Below are 20,424 nucleotides of genomic sequence, written 5' to 3' on the forward strand. Positions count from 1 at the left end.
GTTTTTAAAACCCCCATCTGCTCTAGCATATCCCGACCCCATAGGTTAACAGGTAAATGTTGCAATACATAAGGTTGAAAATAGCCTGTATTTCCATCTGTATCTTCACATCGAAGGAGTTGAGCACTCTGCAAGGGTTGAGTAATATGCCCTACTCCTTGCAATTCAGAAGCTGCGTGGTTTAAAGGCCAGGCCTGCGGCCAATGTCTGAAAGCAATGACTGACACATCAGCTCCAGTATCTATAACCCTTTTAAAAGGCTTCCCGTTAATCCTTAGTTCTAGCTCGGGCCGGCCCTGCTTGACTATTCGTGCCCAGTATACTGCATACCGCGTCGCTGGACCCAAAGCTCGCTGCACCGCGGGGCTGACCAGTTAAAGGCCGCCATTCTGGACAGTAGGGCAGAAGGAGAATTTGTGCTATTTTTGTTTCTGGTAAGACCTGAATTATAGTATTAATTGTTTGTGCCATTACTTTAATTTCTCCAGTATAGTCCTGATCTACCACCCCGGAGAGAACTTGAAACCCTTTCAGTGTTAAAGTGCTCCCCCCTAAAATTAGTCCCATCATACCCTCGGTAAGGGGACCATACATTCCCGTGGCAATGGCCTGAGGCCCCATCTCCGGGGTTAGTACATATCAGGAGGTGGGACAGAGGTCCAATCCTGCGCTTCCCGGAGTGGCAGGGTAAAGGTTTCAGATGGTTGGCTTTGGGACTGAGATGGCAGGAAAGGCTGCAGCGGGGTCAAGGATAAGGCCCCTACTGTTTGGTGGGGCTGGGGCTGGGGCTGGCTCCGTTTGAAATTTCCCTGCCTAGAGGGCATTGGATTAACATCAACATCAGTCTTGCAGTGGTATTCATTTGCCCAGTGCTTTCCTCTCCTGCATCTTGGACATAGTCCGGACTGCTGGTTTCCACTCCCCGTAGCCTTTTGACTTTTATTTCTAGCATTACAGTCTTTAGCAAAACATCCTGGTTTACCACAGTTAAAACATCCCACTTTCTTTTTCTGCTGACCAGCGAGCAACATCTCCTTTAATGCGGCAGCTAATACCATTTCTTGAATGTAGCCTGGTCCAATGTCAGCACAAACACAGATAAAATCATGTACAGTACTGTTCTTCCTGTAGGGATGTAAAGCCTCTTGACATACTCTATTTGCATTTTCAACAGCTAATTGTTTCACGAGTATCATTCCAGCCTCAGGGTCAGCCACAGCCCTGTCTACAGCTTGGAACAAAAGAGCCACAAAATCCTGATATGGAGCCTCAGGGCCTTGCCTAATTTTACTTATGTCTGAAGACTTTTCTCCTTTTTTTGGCAGCTGCCTCCAGGCTTTGGTGGCACGGATATTTATTTGCTGATAAGCTTGCATGGGGTATACTAACTGAGCCTGCAAAGCCCCATGAGGTCCAGTGCCCATGAGCATATCAAATGTAATGGGTACCCCATGACCTTGGTTTCTGTTAGCCTGTTCTGCATTAAGCTCTGCCCAATGAGACTTCATAATAAGTAATCTCCAGGTGAGAGACAAGCCTTTGCGACAGTATTCCAGTCACTAGGAGCTATAGCTTCCTCTGATATTGTATCTAGTAACCCCAGCACAAAAGGGGAAGATGGTCGATACATAGAACAAGAAGTTTTCAACTCCTTCAAAGTCTTAAAAGGTACAGGGGTCCTCAAACTTTTTAAACAGGGGGCCAGTTCACTGTCCCTCAGACCGTTGGAGGGCCAGACTATAGTTTTAAAAAAAAACAACTAAGAACAAATTCCTATGCGCACTGCGGGCCTGGGACGAGTTGGCTGCTAAGCAGGACAGGTAGCGGCACCCGGTGGGCCGGATAAATGTCCGCTAAATGTCCGCGGGCCGCATGTGGCCCGCTGGGCCGTAGTTTGAGGACACCTGGCTGATGACCACAAACATCCGACCTGGATTCTGAGGATCAGGCTGCTCAAATATAGGGTATAGACCAGGGGTGGGCAAACTTTTTGACTCGAGGGCCACAATGGGTTCTTAAACTGGACCGGAGGGCCGGAACAAAAGCATGGATGGAGTGTTTGTGTGAACTAATATAAATTCAAAGTAAAGGAGCGGAGGGGAGAGCAAGAGAACTGGATAGAACAGCCGGATCCGGCCCGCGGGCCGTAGTTTGCCCAATGCTGGTATAGACTGAATCCTGAAGTATCTTCCCCAGCCTGCCTGGCCTCATACAGGGTCTGCTGGAGTAGAGACAAAGGCACCATTCTTGTCTCTGCTTGTTTAGGGGATAATCGGAGAGGCTTATGAGCAACACTAAACTCCCGAATGCTTGCATCAGACCCCCATCATTCCAATCCCGCCAGCGCTGTTCCCTTGCTGCCTCCTCCTCCAATTCTCATTCATATTTGGGAGGAAGTACATCGTCTGGAGGGCTCTCCCCCACAGGAGCTATAGCCCCAGGGACTGGAAGAGGCAGCGGAGGCACTGACGGTACAGGTGGAGTCGTAAGCCTCTGGTAACCTCCCACTATCTGTCTTAGTTCCCCTGCCACATTCATCCACTCCCTTTCGGGAGTGGGCTCTAGGCAGTCCCAAATTAGGGACCACAGACTGAAGGTAGGGATAGGAATTTTCTCTGGACCTTCAGCTATATAACGATCTCTAAATTGATTTCCTACCTTCTTCCGTGTCTCCACAATTACAGTCCCTTCCTCAGGAAACCATGGGCAAGTTTTATTTACAAAATCTAGCAAATCAAGAAGCTGTTGATCCCTCACAGAACAGCCCCACACTCAAAGCATAACTTTAAGCATAGATACATATAAGTTCTTTTCCTGCGATCCTGAATTACCCATGTTTTACACCCAGCTGCTACCAAACCTTGCTCCCTACCTTACTTTGGCTTTCTGCATGTGCTTCACTGGAGCGTCCTTTCACCTTACAATTATAATTCTCCCTCCCCACTCCCCAACCCTACCTCAGTACTCAGGTCCCTGTTTGGGCACCACATGAACCATGTCCAGCACGGCCAGGATGAACCTGAGGCAGGGCGGTGAAGGATTAAAGAAGACAGACAAGAGAATACAGTTGGGACCAGGTGGATCACTGCCTGGATGAGGAAACAGTGACAGCCTCTAAACAGAAGCTTTATTTTATAATCAGATCACACAAAGCAAAACAAGGGGAGTGGTCAAGATGTTTACAATGTTCTTGCGAGTTTCAAATCTATCTCGTTACTCAAGCCTTGTTTTGGCAGCACTTGCTGCAGCTCCCACAGCCCATTAGCTACCTAGGAACAAGGGAGGACTATAAGGTCAAGCTTAACTGTGCTAGGAGGGCTCTGCCCTCCAAGCTGGGACTTGTATGTGGCTCTGCCACAGGTCAGTCCAAGGCTTGACCCTATAGCCGCTCTCTACAAGTTTTCACCTCTAAAATAAACTGTTTTCCAGCTTTTAAATGGCTTTTCACACAACTTCTTACATAGAATAAATAGTAACAAAATTTGTACCACTTTGTAACCATGATGCATAGCAAGAAGCAGGAGAGCATGAGAGTTAAGCCTACAGATGTGGGGACAGGCTTCCTGGGTTCAAAATCTTGACTTGACTTTACTCAACAATAAAATTATAAATAACCCAATTAAAAATGGGCAAAGGATCAGAATAGACATATATCCAGGGAAATGCTTCCAATAATAAATTGGCTTATAAGTATACAAAAAAAGACTCTCAAGCATCATTAGTCATCAAGGAAATGTAAATCACACCCACTAGGATGACTGAAATCAATAGGCAGACAGAAACAAGTGTTGACTAGGAGGTAGAGAAATTGAAACCCTACACAGTGCTGGTAGGAATGTAAAATAGTATAGCATCTTTGGAAAACAGTCTGATAGTTCCTCAAACAATTAAACACAGTGTTAACATAAGACCTAACAATTCCATTCCTAGATAAATCTTCAAAATAAATGAAATCATGTCTACACAGAGACTTGTACACACATGTTTATAGTGATGTCATTACCTTTACAGATGTGCCAGCAACTCCCTAGACCCTCAGGCCCTTGACCTCCTCAACTCCAGGAACTTTCTCCTGTGCCTCATCCCTGCCCCACAGCTGCCAGTACCTGGAACCATCCACCTCTGAAGTCCTACATTCAGACCTGCTACCGTCCTGCTCACCTGGCTCTCTTGGGGCATGAATCCCAACATAGCAGTTATTTAACCCCAGGAGGACCTACAGACAACTATAAGTCCCTACTGTCATCAATTACTTGAATTATCCAACTGAGATTTCATCATTTCAGTCATTCTCTTACCAATATTCTCAGCCTCTTGGCCCATTTGTCTTTCCGCCCCAGAGGCTGATAAACCCCACCTGCCTTTTCTGTGCAGCTGGCTGATGAGAACTGCTACAGAAAAATTACATCACCTTGCATGTTGAGGCCATTATAAATACAGGGTGGGGCAAAAGTAGGTTTATAGCTGTTAGATGTGAAACACAGAGTTTATTCTTATATTGATATTTATTAATTATTGTATTATTTTCCATATGAACAACTGTAAACCTACTTTTGTCCCACCCTGTACATAGCCACCAAAATCACCCAGGGCCTCCAATAAAACTGTCAATCTGTTTTTATTTCCTTAATCTCCACAGTGATTATTTCAAACATTTGCTACCCTTCTTAAACTTCTTGCCTACCCGCCTCAATTTCAGCAAGTTTCCTGGTGCATATACGCGTGCGCGTGCACACACACACACACACACACGGACCATCAAAATGAAAATTCTTCATTATCCTGGTAACAAGTTTGTAAGTCTTTGGAATTTGTGCTCATCGTATCTGCCTTTCCTCCTAAGATTAATTTCTCAGTTCCTACTTCTCCAATTTTAACAGCTTTATTGAGGTATAACTGACACGTAATATTGTGCATATGTTAAAAGTACACAATTTGATGAGTCTTGTCATTTGTATACAGTCTTGAAACTATCACCACAGTCAAGTCAATGAACATATCCATCACCCCCAAAAGTTTCTTCATTGCCTTTGGTAAAACCCTCCCATCCCTCTTCACTTCCTTCTATCCCTGGGAAACCAGTGGTGTACTTTTTGTCACCAAAATCTACAATCTACAGTGTGCATTTTCTAGAATTATATATAAATGGAATCATAAGTATGCACTTCTTTTTTTGAGAGGGGAGGTCTGGCTTCTTTCACTCAACATAACTACTTGGAGACTCATTCAAGCTGTTAAGTGCATCAAAACTCTATTCCTTCTTATTGGTGAGTAATATTTCACTGTGTGGATATATCACAATTTGTTTATCCATTCACCTATTGATGAACTTTTGGCTTGTTTCTTGTTTTTGATTATAACAAATAAAGCTTCTATGATCATTCATATACACATCTTTATGAATAACTTTTATTTCTCCTGGAAAATTACCTAGGAGTTACAATAATAGGTGTATGCTCAACATATTTAACAGTTTGAGGAATTGCCAAGTTGTATGAGAATGCCAGTTGCTTCACATTCTCATCATTCAGATTGACCTTGGAGCATATGACTTTCAAAAAAATGGAAATGAATTATCTGGAAGAAAGATCCAGAACACATTAGGGTGGTGCCATCAGGAATCACAGCCAGCTAATGACTACTTAAACACTCCCCACCTTCACCCCCTGGAAACCAGGTATAAGCCCCAGATGGCAAAGCTTAAATAAATGACTGAACAGGGAACCTGCTTATTCTCAGGTCATAATCATGACCTGAAGACAGGATTAAACAGTTTCATGAATTGGCAAAACCAACTGTGCTGCTAACCTGAGAAATTCATTGCTACCTTGGGAGTTAACATAACTAACTTAAGTCATCAAGAAAATTACATTCTACTATCGATTATTCGTCAAACACCAGGAAAATTATCATAGTTACCATTATAATTCAAAATAGACACAATCAAGTGATTCTCCTGGGAATCTGTTCAGGAACCAATTGCTTCAGCTCCATTGGAATCCCTAAGGAGGAAGAATTCTCACCTCTCCCTGCCTTACCAACTGTCAGACTCCAACCGCTCCTCTTCTGTGTAATCGGCCTTAAAACATACCCCAGATGCCAATATTTGATCTCCAGGACAAACGATGTGGTAACTGCCTAACAATGACTGGGGAAAAGTGAACCGGAGTCTAGACTTGGGCACTGGGAGATAGAGGTTTGGGGAGATTTCCCCAAAACTGCAGGTGGCCAGAAGGGTTGTGGGAGAGCTGGCTGGATGATCCCAAAGGCCTTGGACCCTGGATGTTTGGGGATCTGCAGTGTATCTGGCGCACGGTTCAACTTTTCTCCGTGACTGGGAACAGCAAGCTCACTGCCCGCTAGCCCACGCCAGGGTTTGGACTACATTTCCCAGACGGCTTTGCTCCCGGGCTTTGCTGCAAAGTACTAGGGCGTGTCAGGGGAGGGAAACCACAGTTGGTGAGCGCGGCTGGGGCATCTCGCTGTGCTGCTTGCTGCAAGATGATTGGGGTCCTGCTCCTGCTCCTCCTTCTCCCCCTTCTCCTGTTCATCGCTGCACCCCAAATCAGGTCTGTGCAAATGTAATGTCTTCTCTTGTGAATCTTCGGGGGCGGGGGGCAGGCATCAATCCTCACGGAAGCTCTGTTCTTCAAAAGAAGGAAAAGGAAAACTCCCTGGTGGGCTCCATGTAGGCCTAGGCCGGGTTTGGTTGGTCTGAGGAGGTCCGGCTGCCCTGGATGCGGGGAGGGCGACACCATCAGACCCCAGGCTGAGGGAAGAGATTGCATACCGGAGCACCCTGCTTTGCTTCTCCTGCCCCCGCTTTTGCCTCTAAGCAGCCTTTGCTTCCGGCTCCTGCAAACCCCGAGTGCAGGGCTACCTCAGACACTTAAGTTTACAGCGTTGGGTGTTTCAGACCCCAAAATAAGGTGTGCACCTCAAGACTGTTTTCCCCGTAGCCCCCACGCCTTGAACCAGCCTTAACTAGCCTCTTGCTTCCAGCCTGTAAAGTACAATGGAGCCATTCAACTTTCTGCTTTTCGAAACTGGCCTTTGATGGGAATCGTGACATCTGCAGCCCATTCTTGCTCTCTTGTTACTATTAGATGCGCTCTTTCTCTGGGCGATGTTGTAAAGGAGAACACGTGATATCCTGCACCCAACCCTGTCCTCAGAGCAGGATTATCGGGATCGGAGTCAATCCCTGGGGTTTCAGGGTAGGGCGGAGAGGATGAGGGTAGCGCTCTATTAACCTGGTGATACATCTGGCAATAGCTGGCTAAGTGTCCCCAGAGAATCAGCAGCGAGCTGCAAAACAGGCCGCCTGCTGATTGGCCTGAGTAAATCACCAGTAGTGACGATGAACCAGTGACTGGAAGGACACAGCCTCCTGAGGGGCGGGTGGTGCAGGGGCGGAAGCTGGGATGCAGTCGCTGCCGCATGGAACTTGAAGGCGCGCAAGATGACACTCTCTTCTTTCTTATTGAATTCACCTCTTCTTTACCCCCTCCTGACCTCCTTCTTGCCCCTCATCCAGTTGTATTTTTCCTCCCCTCTGAACACGCAGTGCTCCTACCTCTAGGCACACTTGGGTGCCCATACTCAGCAGAAAACGGCTGCTTTTTTTAAAAGAGAGGAGAGAGAATCGCTGATCGGCTGCCTCCTGCATGCCCCACACTGGGGATGGAGCCCTGACTGGGAATTGAACTGTGACCTCCTGGTTCATAGGTCCACGCTCAACCACTGAGCCACTCGGCTGGACTGCTTTTTATCTCTCCAACACCAGAACCTCTTATCTACATAGATTCTCAATGCAAAGTTGAACCTGAAATGAAAATAGTGCTCAGACCTCAGCGAGATATTTCTGAGGAAGATTATACTCCAAGAGTCATGTTCCCAGCCACCAAGTTAGGTCATGGGAGCTAGGCCAAAGCTCGTCTTTCATTCCTGCTGGTTAGGGAGAAGAAAGGACTGAGTAGAGATCCTAATACATTGTCCCTCCTGGAGCTAAAGCTGAAGAGATATGGGAAACTGAATGGGGGAGGTTTACATCTTATCTGCCCTCTTTGCACTAAGCGGGTAACTTTAGTGGCTAGGAGTGTGTACCTTGCAATTCCAAGTTCAGTGTAAAAGGCTGAAATGCCCTTTAAATATGCATCTCCTAGTGAACAGATTCTTCCAACTTGAGCTTCAAGATTTGCAGAGAAGAGAAACGAACAATCTGAGGCCTTCTAATTACTATTTGTATATTCATTTCTGTAGAAATGAAGAATAGTGCATTGCTTAAAGGACAAGGACTCCAGTGAATTAAACCAAAACTTGAATCTCTGCCTTTTGTACTTAGGTTCCTTTTTGTCTTATTTGTGTATGTGTTTTTTTCTCTTTGTTTTGTCCCACATTGACAAGCTTTCGTAATTTTAACTTTCGTGTTGGATTAGCTGTTTTTCAAGGCCATTAAGTGCTGATTAAAACAGACTGATGTAGTGGACTAGTTCTTTCTTCTTCCAGGCTGAGTCTTGTGATTCCCTAAATCATGGAAGAGCTCAAACCAGAGCCAGTTGCCTGGCTAATCAAATACTCATTCAGTTCTCATACTGTAGGCAGTTGCTCTAATTATTATTGCCCTGTAATAGCCTCACTTTTATTCTTGAGTGAGGACAGAAAACTTTCGTTTTCTTTCCTCCAACCTTCCTTAAACCTCTAAAAGGACAGCCGTAGGCCCTAGCTAGTTTGGCTCAGTGGATAGAGCATCAGCCTGCAAACTGAAGGGTCCCAGGTTCGATTCTGGAAAGGGCACATACCTAGGTTGCAGGCTTGATCTCCAGTAGGGGGACGTGCAGGAGGCAGCCAATCAATGATTCTCATCATTGATGTTTCTCTCTCTTTCCCTCTCCCTTCCTCTCTGAAATCAATAAAGATATATTAAAAAAAAAAAAAAAAAAAAAGGACAGCCGTAGAAGGAACCAAAGCAAACCTTATCCTTGAGATCTGAAGACACGGGGGTTTGCAGGATCCTCTGGTTGAAACAAGGAAAATGAAGAACTGATGAGCTCTCCTTCTGTGTCTACAGGAAAATGCTATCCAACGGGGTGTGTACATCGACTGCCCAGCTTCCAGGGAAGGTGGCAGTGGTTACTGGTGCCAACACAGGCATCGGGAAGGAGACAGCCAAAGAGCTGGCTCAAAGAGGCAAGTTTATCTACTTCTAATTCTCTGCTGCTACTGCCATTTTACCTCGCAAGGATGATCATTCTCATTTATTCCCTCCCAATCCTGGAATTCAAGAACATTCCAAGTGCCCCACTGATTTGCTGGTGTGAGCCTAGTACAATGCTCTCTGTATAATGGGCACTATATGAGTATTGTTGATTAATCTTCTTTCCTGATTTACTCATCAGATATCTCTGTTGTGAAGTAGGTATAAAATAAATAAAACAGTAGAAATACCATCCAGCATCAGTATCTATATACACTGAGTGGCCAGATTATTATGATCTGAATGCATAATAATCTGGCCACTCAGGGTGTGTGTGTGTGTGTGTGTGTGTATGTATGTATTAGAGGCCCGGTGCATGAATTTGTGCATAGGTGGGGTCCGGCCAGCCTGGCCAGGGGGAGGGGACATGGGCAGTTGGCCCACCTGCCTGCTGGTCGAACTCCTGGTTGAGGGGACAATTTGCATATTAGCCTTTTATTATATAGGATATACACTGAGTGGCCAGATTATTATGCGTTCAGAGATCATAATAATCTGGCCACTCAGTGTATATAAAAGCCTAAGCAACTGGCCGACCGTTTGACCAGTAGCTATGACATGCACTGACCACTAGGGGGCAGATGTTTAACACGCCGGCATGGAAACATGGAACAGACGTGAATATCAGACGGATTCGTGCACCAGTGGGGTCCCTCTGCCTGGCCTGTGGGGATCGGGCCGAAACCGGTTCTCCAACATCTCCCAAGGGGTCCTGGATTGCAAGAGGGTGCAGGCCAGGCCAAGGGACCCAACCAGTGCACGAATCTGTGCACTGGGCCTCTAGTTAAGTCTATAATACCCATTCAACAACAGAGCTGACAGTTTGTCTCTTATGCATTGGACAGGAGCACGTGTCTATATAGCTTGCCGGGATGTGCAAAAGGGGGAATTGGTGGCAAGAGAGATTCAGACCATGACAGGGAACCAACAGGTATTCGTGCGGAAACTGGACTTGGCTGATACTAAATCTATTCGAGCCTTCGCTGAGGGCTTCTTAGCAGGTGAGTGCATAACCTGAGACTATGTTGTGGGTCTTGTGACCTAGATAAAAGAAAAAGATTCCTCTTTCTGTCTGATATATAGAAATGCTAGATAAAATATAACAAGACAAAACAAAACAAAAACACCTTTTGATTCATAGCAGAACTCATTGATAACAAAGGGAAATCCTCAAGAGGCAGAAATATAAAGTGAATTCTGAAAAGTCATGGCAGTGAGTAAAAACTAAAACCAAAAATCTCACAGGAGTGTCAGAACTCAACATGGGTTTTAGGGTCTGGAGATGAGGTCTTAGGCCCTTGAGAGCTGGGAGCTGTATCTGAGGCTCCACGTAAGGAAGGTTGGGATTCGCAAAAGGCCATCTGGTCCATGGTACAGGAGCTTAAAAAAGCCCAGGCTACCAGCTGAGGAACATGACAAAGAAGCTTATCATCTCTTCAGGACACAGATGGATAAAGAATCATCTGCAGGAAATTAGAACCCCCAGCTGGCATCTATGGGGCGGGGGAATCTACACCTCCAAATAGTGTTAAGAATCTTAAGCTGAGAAATTAACATAAAACCCTGTAGTATCACATGAAAAGCAAATCCAAGAGCATTCTGTAGGCATATCCCCTCATAACCCAGGGAGCTAGGCCTCCCAAGAAAAAGAACTTCCAGCATAATGAGCTTTTAGTCAGAAATTACTAACCACATGAGAAAGGGAAACCTGAGAGAAAGTTGGCAGATGCAACAAAGAGGTGAAGCCAGTATTTCTTTTGGTGCCTGAATCTCAGTGGTGGGGGTGCATACAGAATGTCCTTTCTTCTCTTGCTTTGGAATCTTCCCATCCAACTGGGAAGTCTTTCTGTTGGGAGAGGTGGATGGGACACTTTACAGAAGCAGAGAGTAAGTAGCTTCTGAATTGGAAATATTGGAAAGGCCATTTGATTGTATAAGATGGAATTTTGTCCTGCATAGTAAAAGTATGCAAGATTCAACTACAGTCTTAGAATAAAAACAATACAAAATAAGTATGAAGGGAACATGGAGGAAAGATTGAAGTCCTGCATCTCCATTTTCAGAGCCTAGGTGTGAGGCAGATTTCTAAGATGTAATAGCTATGGCTCCATCCCCTCTTCCCTACAGAGGAAAAGCATCTCCACATTTTGATCAACAACGCAGGAGTGATGATGTGTCCCTACTCCAAGACAGCAGATGGCTTTGAGATGCATATAGGAGTCAACCACTTGGGTAAGAAATCTGGTCTCACTACAGAAGCTAGAAGGAGCCTGAAGTTCCCCTTGGAAAACTTAGGGGTGAGATTGAGCCTTCTCTGTAGTGTGTTTAGACCTCTCGGCCATAATAGACCATCCTATATAATAATCCTATATAATAAAAGGCTAATATGCAAATTGACCTAATGGCAGAACGACTGGTCGCTATGACTTGCACTGACTACCAGGGGGCAGACGCTCAACACAGGAGCTGCCCCCTGGTGGTCAGTACGCTCCCACAGGGGGAGCCTCTCCCGCCTCCATGGTAGCGCTAAGGATGTCTGACTGCCTGGGCCTAAGCTGTCAGTCAGACATCCCTCAAGGGCTCCCAGACTGCGAGAGGGCTCAGGCCGGGCTGAGGGACCCCTCCCCACAAACCCCTGAGTGCACAAATTTCATGCACTGGGTCTCTAGTAAGTAAATAATAAATATCATGGTCCTGCCTGAAAGCTCAGGGATAAACTTAAGGCTCACTCAGTTTCACCACTTTTTAATCTGTGATTCAGATTCTGTTTACCGTGGGGCCTTTTTGAACAGCATAATTGTATTGAGGGTTGTGCTGCATTCTTTGGCCAGCATCAGATAGAGGCTGCCTGCTCTTAAAGAGTGATGTTACTCAGGGTTGGAATGAGATGGAACTTCATATCCACATAACCCAGACCTATCTCATACAACAGCGATTTTCAACTTTTTTCATCTCATGGCACACATAAACTAATTACTAAGATTCTGTGGCACCCAAAAAAATAAATTTTTTGCTAATCTGACCAAAAAAAAAAAAAGGTATAATTTTGATTGATTTACAAATAATAGTAATTAACTTTTTGGTCCAAAGTAACTTTAAAAAATCAGGTGCCCCTAGAGAGTGTTATGCTGAACAAAATAAGGCAGTTAAAGAAAGACAAGTATCACATGATCTCACTCTTGTGGAATCTAGTTAACAAAATAAACTGATGAATGGAATGGATCCAGAGACATGGAAGCATGGAACAGAGTGCAGAATCTTGGGGAGGGCGGGTGGGTGGGAGGTGATCAACCAAAGAACTTGTATGCATATATACATAACACATGGACACAGACAATAGGGTGGTGCAGGCCTGGGGCAGGGGGCCAAGGAGGGCTGGAGGGGATCTATGGGGGGAAAATGGGGACATATGTAATACTTTCAACAATAAAGATTAAAATAAAAAATCAGGGGCCTATACTTCTATATAAGGATTTCTGATACCAACAATTAACCAAGCAGATGCAACCTTATTATGCAATGTGAACAAGAAGATGAAACTATTATATGACCTATATATTTTTGGTTCAAGACAGGGCTTACACACCAGAGGGCTGTGTAGGCTGTTGTCATTTCATTCATTCATTCTTGTTAATCCTCACCTGAGGATATTTTTTTCATTGCTTTTAGGAGAGAGTGGAAGAGGGGGGTGGGAAAGAGAGAGATAGAGAGAAACATCTACTAGTTGCCTTCTGCACACACTGCGACCCGTTGATGCACAAGCCAACGTTCTAACCACTGCGCAACACCAGCCAGAGCTACTGTTGTCATTTTTTAATTTGACAGTCTAAGTGGAAAAAGGTCTGCACCTGACTAAATAGTTAGGCATTGCATGTTTTAAAAATTCTTGCGGCACACCAGCTGAAAATCTTTGACTGTTTCTGTTTCCCCAAACCCTCACTGAACTTATTCTGTAGTTGACAATGAATTAATGATGCAAAAAGCTTTATTCCTGAGTCCTCTGCTTCCCATAGCTGAGCCCTACTCGCTGCTACTCCCTTCACCCCTGCATTGGCCCTGAACTCTGTTAATTCTAGTTTTTCTTACAGGTCACTTCCTCTTGACCCATCTGTTGCTAGGGAAGCTGAAGGAATCAGCCCCATCCAGGATAGTGAATGTGTCTTCCTTCGCACATCTCCTGGGAAGGATCCATTTCCATAATCTTCAGGGCGAGAAATTCTACAGTGCAGGTCTGGCCTACTGTCATAGCAAGTTAGCCAACATTCTCTTCACCAAGGAACTGGCCCGGAGGCTAGAAGGTAGGCTTAGAAGAAATGAGTGTGGAGACATGAGTCGGGGAAGTAGCTCAAAGCCACAGGAATAGAAACTGTTTTCTGGAGCTTATCTTCTGGCCAGGCCTGCTTCCATGACTGTAACTGGGTCTAAGTTTAGTAAACCGCCCATTAGTGAATATTGGAGATGGCCGTCAGGGGATGGAGACATTCTGACTGTGAGCTGAAGGCTTGGCTTCACCACTTACTAGCTGTGTGACCTGCAGCAAGTTAACTTTTCGAGGCTTACTTCCTCATATGTAAAATGGAACTACTTCACAGATTGTTGTCAATTAATTCAGGCTTCATGAGCAAGTCAAGGTTTTTTACTCAGAGTGAAACTAAGTAGAAGCGAGGGACCTGAACTGGCACTAGATACAAGTCATTAGGTTAAAGCAAGTGCAAGGGTGGATGGGGAGTGGGGGGTGTCTCCCTGACAGCAAAGGGTCAAATAAGAGGGAAATGTATGCTTGAGGAGGGGACTCTCCAGTCACAAATAAACACAGTTCCTTAGCATCATCCACCCTGGATTTCCAGTAAAGACAAAGGAAATCCAGGGTGGACGGTTGGAGTTGCTTAGGAGTTGAGTTGGGCAGGGTTCAGGCCGAAGGAATCAGACACATTGGTCAGCTCAGTTCACATGTCCAGTCTATGCCCAGGACATGACATTCTGATTAGAAATTAAATGGGTTACAATGTGGGTGGGTTGAGGGGGCTGGGGAACATTCCAGGTAGAGGGGGGAGAATGCATGAAGTTCTGGGCTCAGTTTGAGAATCAGAGAGAGGGCCGGTATGGTTCAAACATAGAATATAAAATATGGGTCATTAAGAGTACATCTTGAGTTGAAAATAAATAAAAACCACAGTCTTTTATCTGCCACTTGTGAAATCTACAAAGGACTAAAAATTCAGTTTTTGTATAAGTTGACACCAGAACATATTGGGCAACAAAACTTCATCTGTACTAGGGAGAGTAGGTAATAAACAGAATATGTATATGTATCATATTACCTTTATAATACAGAAAAAAATTGGAAATATTTCTGGCCCAAGGATTCCAGTGAAGAATTGGGGACCTAAAATAGCGTATGTATAAATGCCATTTATACTGGTAAATGTATAAATGTACTAGACACTATTCTTTTTTTTTTGAGTATTCAAAACAGTTTATTCTTTTTTTATTATTATTATTGTTTAAAGTATTACATATGTCTCCTTTTCCCCCTGATTGACCCCTCCCTGGCCACTCCCATCCTCCAGGACAACACCAGACACTATTCTAAGCTCTTGTACATATGAACTCATTGAGTCCTCAGAACAATCCTGTGAGGTGCAGATCTTATGATTATCCCCATTTCACAGATGAGGAAACTGAGTCACAACATCCAGAGCTTGCCCAAGGTCACACAGCTAATGAGTGGTAAAGCTGGGATTTGAAACAGGGCAGTGTGTATTCATGTCCTCTGCTCTCTTTGGCCCTTCAGCAACATTAAGTCCTGTCTTGCCCTCTCTTTATGGCACCCCCCATCAGGCTCTGGCGTTTCAGTGTATTCTGTACACCCTGGCACAGTCCACTCGGAATTGGTTCGGCACTCATCCTTCATGAGATGTATGTGGTGGCTTTTCTCCTTCTTCATCAAGACCCCTCAGCAGGGAGCCCAGACCAGCCTGCACTGTGCCTTGGCAGAAGGTCTTGAGATCCTAAGTGGGAATCATTTCAGGTATGAATGTATCTGTTTTTGAAGATGAAATTTTATTGCCTAAAGGAAATAATTTGGATTTGTTTGGTGTTGTATACCCTTTTTAAAAAGCACATTGTCTAACATAGTTTTTGTCCTTTAATTCTAGGGTTTTTACCTTTTAATAGGGGAATTTGACCCATTCACACTTTTTTATGGTAATTGCTAGGTTTGATTTTATTCATGTCATCTTTTATTTTATGCTTTCTGGTTGTTTCTTTTATTCCTATATTTTGTCAATCCAATTTTCTTTGTTCCTTGTTAGAATCCTAGTTTTATTTTTTTTATTTTAAAAAGAATTTGAACCTGTATTTCTTTATTGTCCTCAGGACTGAAATATTATCAATGGACTCATTTCTTGAATAAGTGAAGACTTTTTAAAACTTTTTATTAGAGAATTTTGAATATACACAGTAGTAGACAAAATAGCATGTTGAATCCCCATATACCCATAATCCAGCCTCAAAAACCATTACCCATGGCCAATCGTGCCCCATCCCAATCTACAACCCCTCATGAAACCACTACCCTTCCCATATTTTTCTCATCCCATCCCATATTATTTTGAAGAAAATCACAGATACTACATAAGATCAAATTCTTAGGGTGTTTTTACCTCTACCTTCAAGATTTTATGGAAATGACCTGAAATTTTAGAGGGTAGACTATAAATAAATTAAGATTGGATTGGGAGGTAGGAAGTCAGATCATGAAAGGCCTATAATGCCAGATTGAGAAGAGCCACGGTTTTCAGTAGAGAAAGACATAATCTGGCCTGTGCTTTAAAAAAAAATCCCTGGTGACTTTGTTTAATGAATTAATAAGTATCCCAAGTGAGAGATAATGAGTTCCTGATTTAGAGTAATGACAATTGGAATGAAAAGAGCAGTTAGGTGAGAAAGGCAGCATTTTTGCCACTTGTTGACTTAACTGAGTGAAGGAGTAGGGGAAGATTTGGTGACTTGGATTCAAGCCTGAGTTATTAGGAGATCGATGGTGACATTAACTGAGACAGCATACATGAAAAATAATGTGTATAACCTAGGGTTCTTTGATTCCAAAGCAGTGGAATTGGATTCTAGCTAGCATAAGCAAGAAGGGAATTTACTAAAATCTGAGGATACTCCTCGGTCTAAAGAGAAGACGGAAGAGCCAGGCTGTAGTATTTTAATAATTTTTACAGCACATCGTAGCTTCCAAGGCACTTCCATGCCTAGTGTGTCATTTGCCCTTCACCATAAACGATGAAGAGTGGGAGGCACAGTGCAGTGGAGGCTGCAGAAGCCAAGTCATTCCCAGAGGCACACAGAGCCTTTGCTTCTCAGTGATGAGCTTTTCACTCAGAAATGGCAGGCCATGCTCGTGAGTTCCCTTAAACAGAAGTACTTTATTGGTAAGGCTTGTTTTCAAATGCAGAGATTTATTTAAGTCATTTTTCTCAAACTTCCGTGCATTTAAGAACCATCTGGAGAACTGGTGAAGAACAGATTCCCGGGCCTCTCCCCAGAGATTCCGATTCAGTAGGTCTGGCGTGGGGCCTGAGAACTGGCATTCCTCACAGGTTTCCAGATGACGCTCCTGCGGCTGTCTTAGTGGACACAGTGTCAAGGGCTTGCTTCACGTCATGATTTCAGACTTACCAACTCAGCTTTTTACCTTTGGAATTTGCTTAGTATGTCCAGGAAGCAGTTTTCTTGAGATTGTTAGTTTTGAAATTTGCTTTTTATATTATTTCAAAGATTGTGATCTGTTTACTCAATCATTTAAAAAAAAAAAAAAAACAACCTTCATTGAATACCTACTGTGTTCTAGATGCAGAAAATACAAAACTGAATAAAAGTATTATCCTTGAAAAAAATTTCTGGGTGGTGCAAAGTTGGGATATCCGCCCTGCATTTAATTTTGACTTAAAATAATTAGAATTACAGCAATGAAGAGGTGTATGAAACACTGGGTGCCTTGCTGCCATTTCTTTTCTGCTGTCCTCTTTTTCTTGTTTCATTGTTTATGAAGCTGACTTTACTTGTTTTGTGTGTTTTTTAGTTTAAAAACAGGTGGACCAGAAGTAAGTGTTTTGTGTTGTTTTTGTGTTGTTTTATTTACCATTCTAAGCACCTGTGACCAATGTAAACAGCAGGATCTCAGGTCCATGACACTGTACAAGGTCCTATAGAATGGACCTCAGAGATTTATTTGAACAAAATGGACATACATAGGTGTCAAGCAGACACTGATATTACAATTAAATATATACATACAAAGGAGAATGTTAAGACTAAATGACAGGCATTCATATCAAACAAAGCATTCTGATCAGAGGTGGTCTAGTGAGATCTAAAATGGTAATTACAGTCGGGCTGACGTGGCTCAGTGGTTGAGTGTAGACCTATGAACCAGGAGGTCACAGTTCTATTCGGTTTGATTCCTGGTCAGGGCTCTTGCCCGGGTTGTGGGCTCGAGGTGTGCAGTGGGCAGCTGATCAATGATTCTCTCTCATCATTGATGTTTCTCTCTCTCTCCCTCTCCCTTCCTCTCTGAAATCAATTAAAAAATCTCAATGGATTGAGATAATACTCCAGAGAATGGCAGTTAAAAAAATAATAATAAAATGGTAATTACATTTTCTCTGGGGTAAAGATTGGAGGATGAAGAGCTAGGACAAACACTGGATCTGTGAAGTGCCTAGAGGACATGTCACCCCTGGGTTGTTTTTCTGTCGTATTCCTTATCCCAGGCAGAGAACAGACTCCATTCTTAACCTCTCCCTTTCCCTTCTAGTGACTGCCGTGTGACGTGGGTCTCTGCCCAGGCTCGGAATATGACAATAGCAAGGCGGCTATGGGACGTCAGCTGTGACCTGCTGGGCATCCCTATGGATTGACAGGTGGTGGCAGTTGGACCCGAGAAGTGTGCAGCAGACTACTCAGTGCTCCCTGCCAAAATGATTCTCCTTCAGGGTGGCCAAAGCCTGGAGCACAAAGGGAGCAAAGCTTCCAGCCTTGGCAGCTTTCTGAGAAAAGCCCAGTGCGCACTGCCAAAGTCATTGAAACGCCTTGCGTTTGTTCAGATTGACTTTGCTCCCGTTCTTGCCAGTTACTAGAGACATCATAGGACAAGTATACCCCTTCAGGACTTGCAAGCTCATATTTTCCTTCTGAGACGTACTACCTAGGAGAACCTAAGCTATGGCAGGGTTGATTTGTGGCCGTTTGGACTCATTTCTACCCTCTCTGTTCACAGTGTATTGTCTCCCAATCAAACAACCTTCACTTTGAGAGGGCCACGCTACAGCCTAAGCTGAACTCCAGGAGTCACAGTGGCTTAATTGGCTCAAGAGCAGGACTTGTCCCTCACCTCTTAAGAAGACCATCATAGTGCCAACATCTGGATTCTTTCAGAAAATGTAACTGAATCTGGATTGTGGCATGGCTGTATCTCTGACAACCTAAAGCCACTGCTCAGACACATTCCCATGCCTAGACCATGGAGGAGCTTCCTTTTCTAAGAAGTTTGGGGGTTTGGGAGGATGGCAGAAATATGGGGGAAGGCAGAAATAAAAAATGAAGTTTAAACTCTCATTTTCCTGCTATTTCTCTGACCAGCAAGGAGGTAATGAAAGGCTCAGTTTGAGAAGGTAGGCCTCCTGACATCAGTTACTGCCCCAGACCCCTGGAGGCCTCCTTTTTGTGCTGTAGTTTCTCTTTGGTGATAGTTATTGAATATATGTGTTCCTATGTACTTTTGCAGTTGGGAGTATTTTCACAAAATTTGAAATAGCCACAAAGGAACAGTATTAAACTGGACCCTGATGCAGGTAAATGATCAGAGATGGGAAGCCAGTGCCAACCAGTCTTTGATACAAATGGGGATAGCTGCAAGGGGGAGCAGATTCCGTTTATGTTGGTAACTATCCACCAAGATGCACATGGGTAGCAGGAAAGAAATTCAAAGATAATAGGCCTGGAAGGTAATGAAGGGACTAAAGGACTTTTTTTTTTTTTTTTTAAGCTGTAGATGGTAATATCCAGCTCTAGAATTAAGGGTGAGCACCCGAGTTAGCAAAGCTGATAGGGCACTATCTTAGAGCACCAGTCAACCAATGTGGCAGAAAAAAATACCCTTAATTCCTTATTTAGCAAAATTATCTTAAGGACTGATATTGGTAGTTACAGTCAATTTAATACTCTTGTAGGGTATCTCCTTACATACCTTAACAAGCTTAAAATGACTATTTGCTAAAAAAAAAAAATCTACATTGTATTTGGAGAACTTTTTAAAATGTGTTTTTGAATTTTTTAGAGAGAGAGGAAGGGAGAGAGACATCAATGTGAAAGAGAAACATTGATCGGTTGCCTCCCTTTCGGTGCATGGGGTGACGCTCAAGCAACTGAGCCATACTGGCCAGGGCTTATTTGGAGAACTTTTTATCAAAAGTAATGTTGCCAGCCCTAGCCGGTTTGGCTCAGTGGTTTGGCTCAGTAGATAGAACGGCAGCCTGCGGACTGAAGGGTCCTGGGTTCAATTCTGGTAAAGGACACATGCCTGGGTTGCCAGATCGATTCCGGGGTAGGGTGGGGGGAAGGGGATGTGTGTGCAGGAGGCAGCTGATCAATGATTCTTATCACTGGTGTTTATATCTCTCCCTCTCTTTCCCTCTCTGAAATCAATAAAAATATATTTTTTAAAAAAGTAATGTTGCCAAAGGAAATCTGAAGAATTGCTACTGTTTTCATCACTTGTTTACAGTATGTTATTCTAGTAAGAGTTTGAGATTTTCTTGGACCAACAATTATATATATATACTTTGGTGGGGAAAAGCGTTATAGGACCAAGTCTTCTCATATTTGTAAATTAATAATCTTTTTAAATTAATCTTTTGTTGAACTTGTTTTGACTATTTATATTTAGAAGTGGCCACTTTATGGAAAAATTGGAAAACTTTTTGTAATAGTGCAGTGGAATAACTGAATTAATATTTTACTTAATTTATATTGATGTGTCAATGACAAATAAAAATTTTTTATTATTGTGTTTTAATTTACCAGAATAAAAACTGTAAGAATTAAAAGAAAGTTTAATTAGAGTCAACAGAAGAAAACAAAGTTTAATTATAGTTGAA

The 20,424-nt window shown here is 43.5% G+C and overlaps 1 protein-coding gene across 1 annotated transcript; it reads left to right on the plus strand.

The window, feature by feature from the left end:
- The first annotated feature begins 6,434 nt into the window (after positions 1–6,434).
- Positions 6,435–20,342, plus strand: RDH11 (retinol dehydrogenase 11). Its single transcript, XM_080677395.1, has 7 exons — positions 6,435–6,569; positions 9,071–9,189; positions 10,102–10,257; positions 11,384–11,488; positions 13,345–13,554; positions 15,098–15,287; positions 18,084–20,342. The coding sequence occupies exons 1-7, from the start codon at positions 6,502–6,504 to the stop codon at positions 18,184–18,186; spliced, it is 951 nt and encodes a 316-aa protein (XP_080533521.1). The 5' UTR covers positions 6,435–6,501; the 3' UTR covers positions 18,187–20,342.
- The last annotated feature ends 82 nt before the right edge of the window (positions 20,343–20,424 follow it).

Source organism: Plecotus auritus, assembly GCF_963455305.1.
Source record: "Plecotus auritus genome assembly, chromosome: 1".
Classification (NCBI taxonomy): domain Eukaryota; kingdom Metazoa; phylum Chordata; class Mammalia; order Chiroptera; family Vespertilionidae; genus Plecotus; species Plecotus auritus.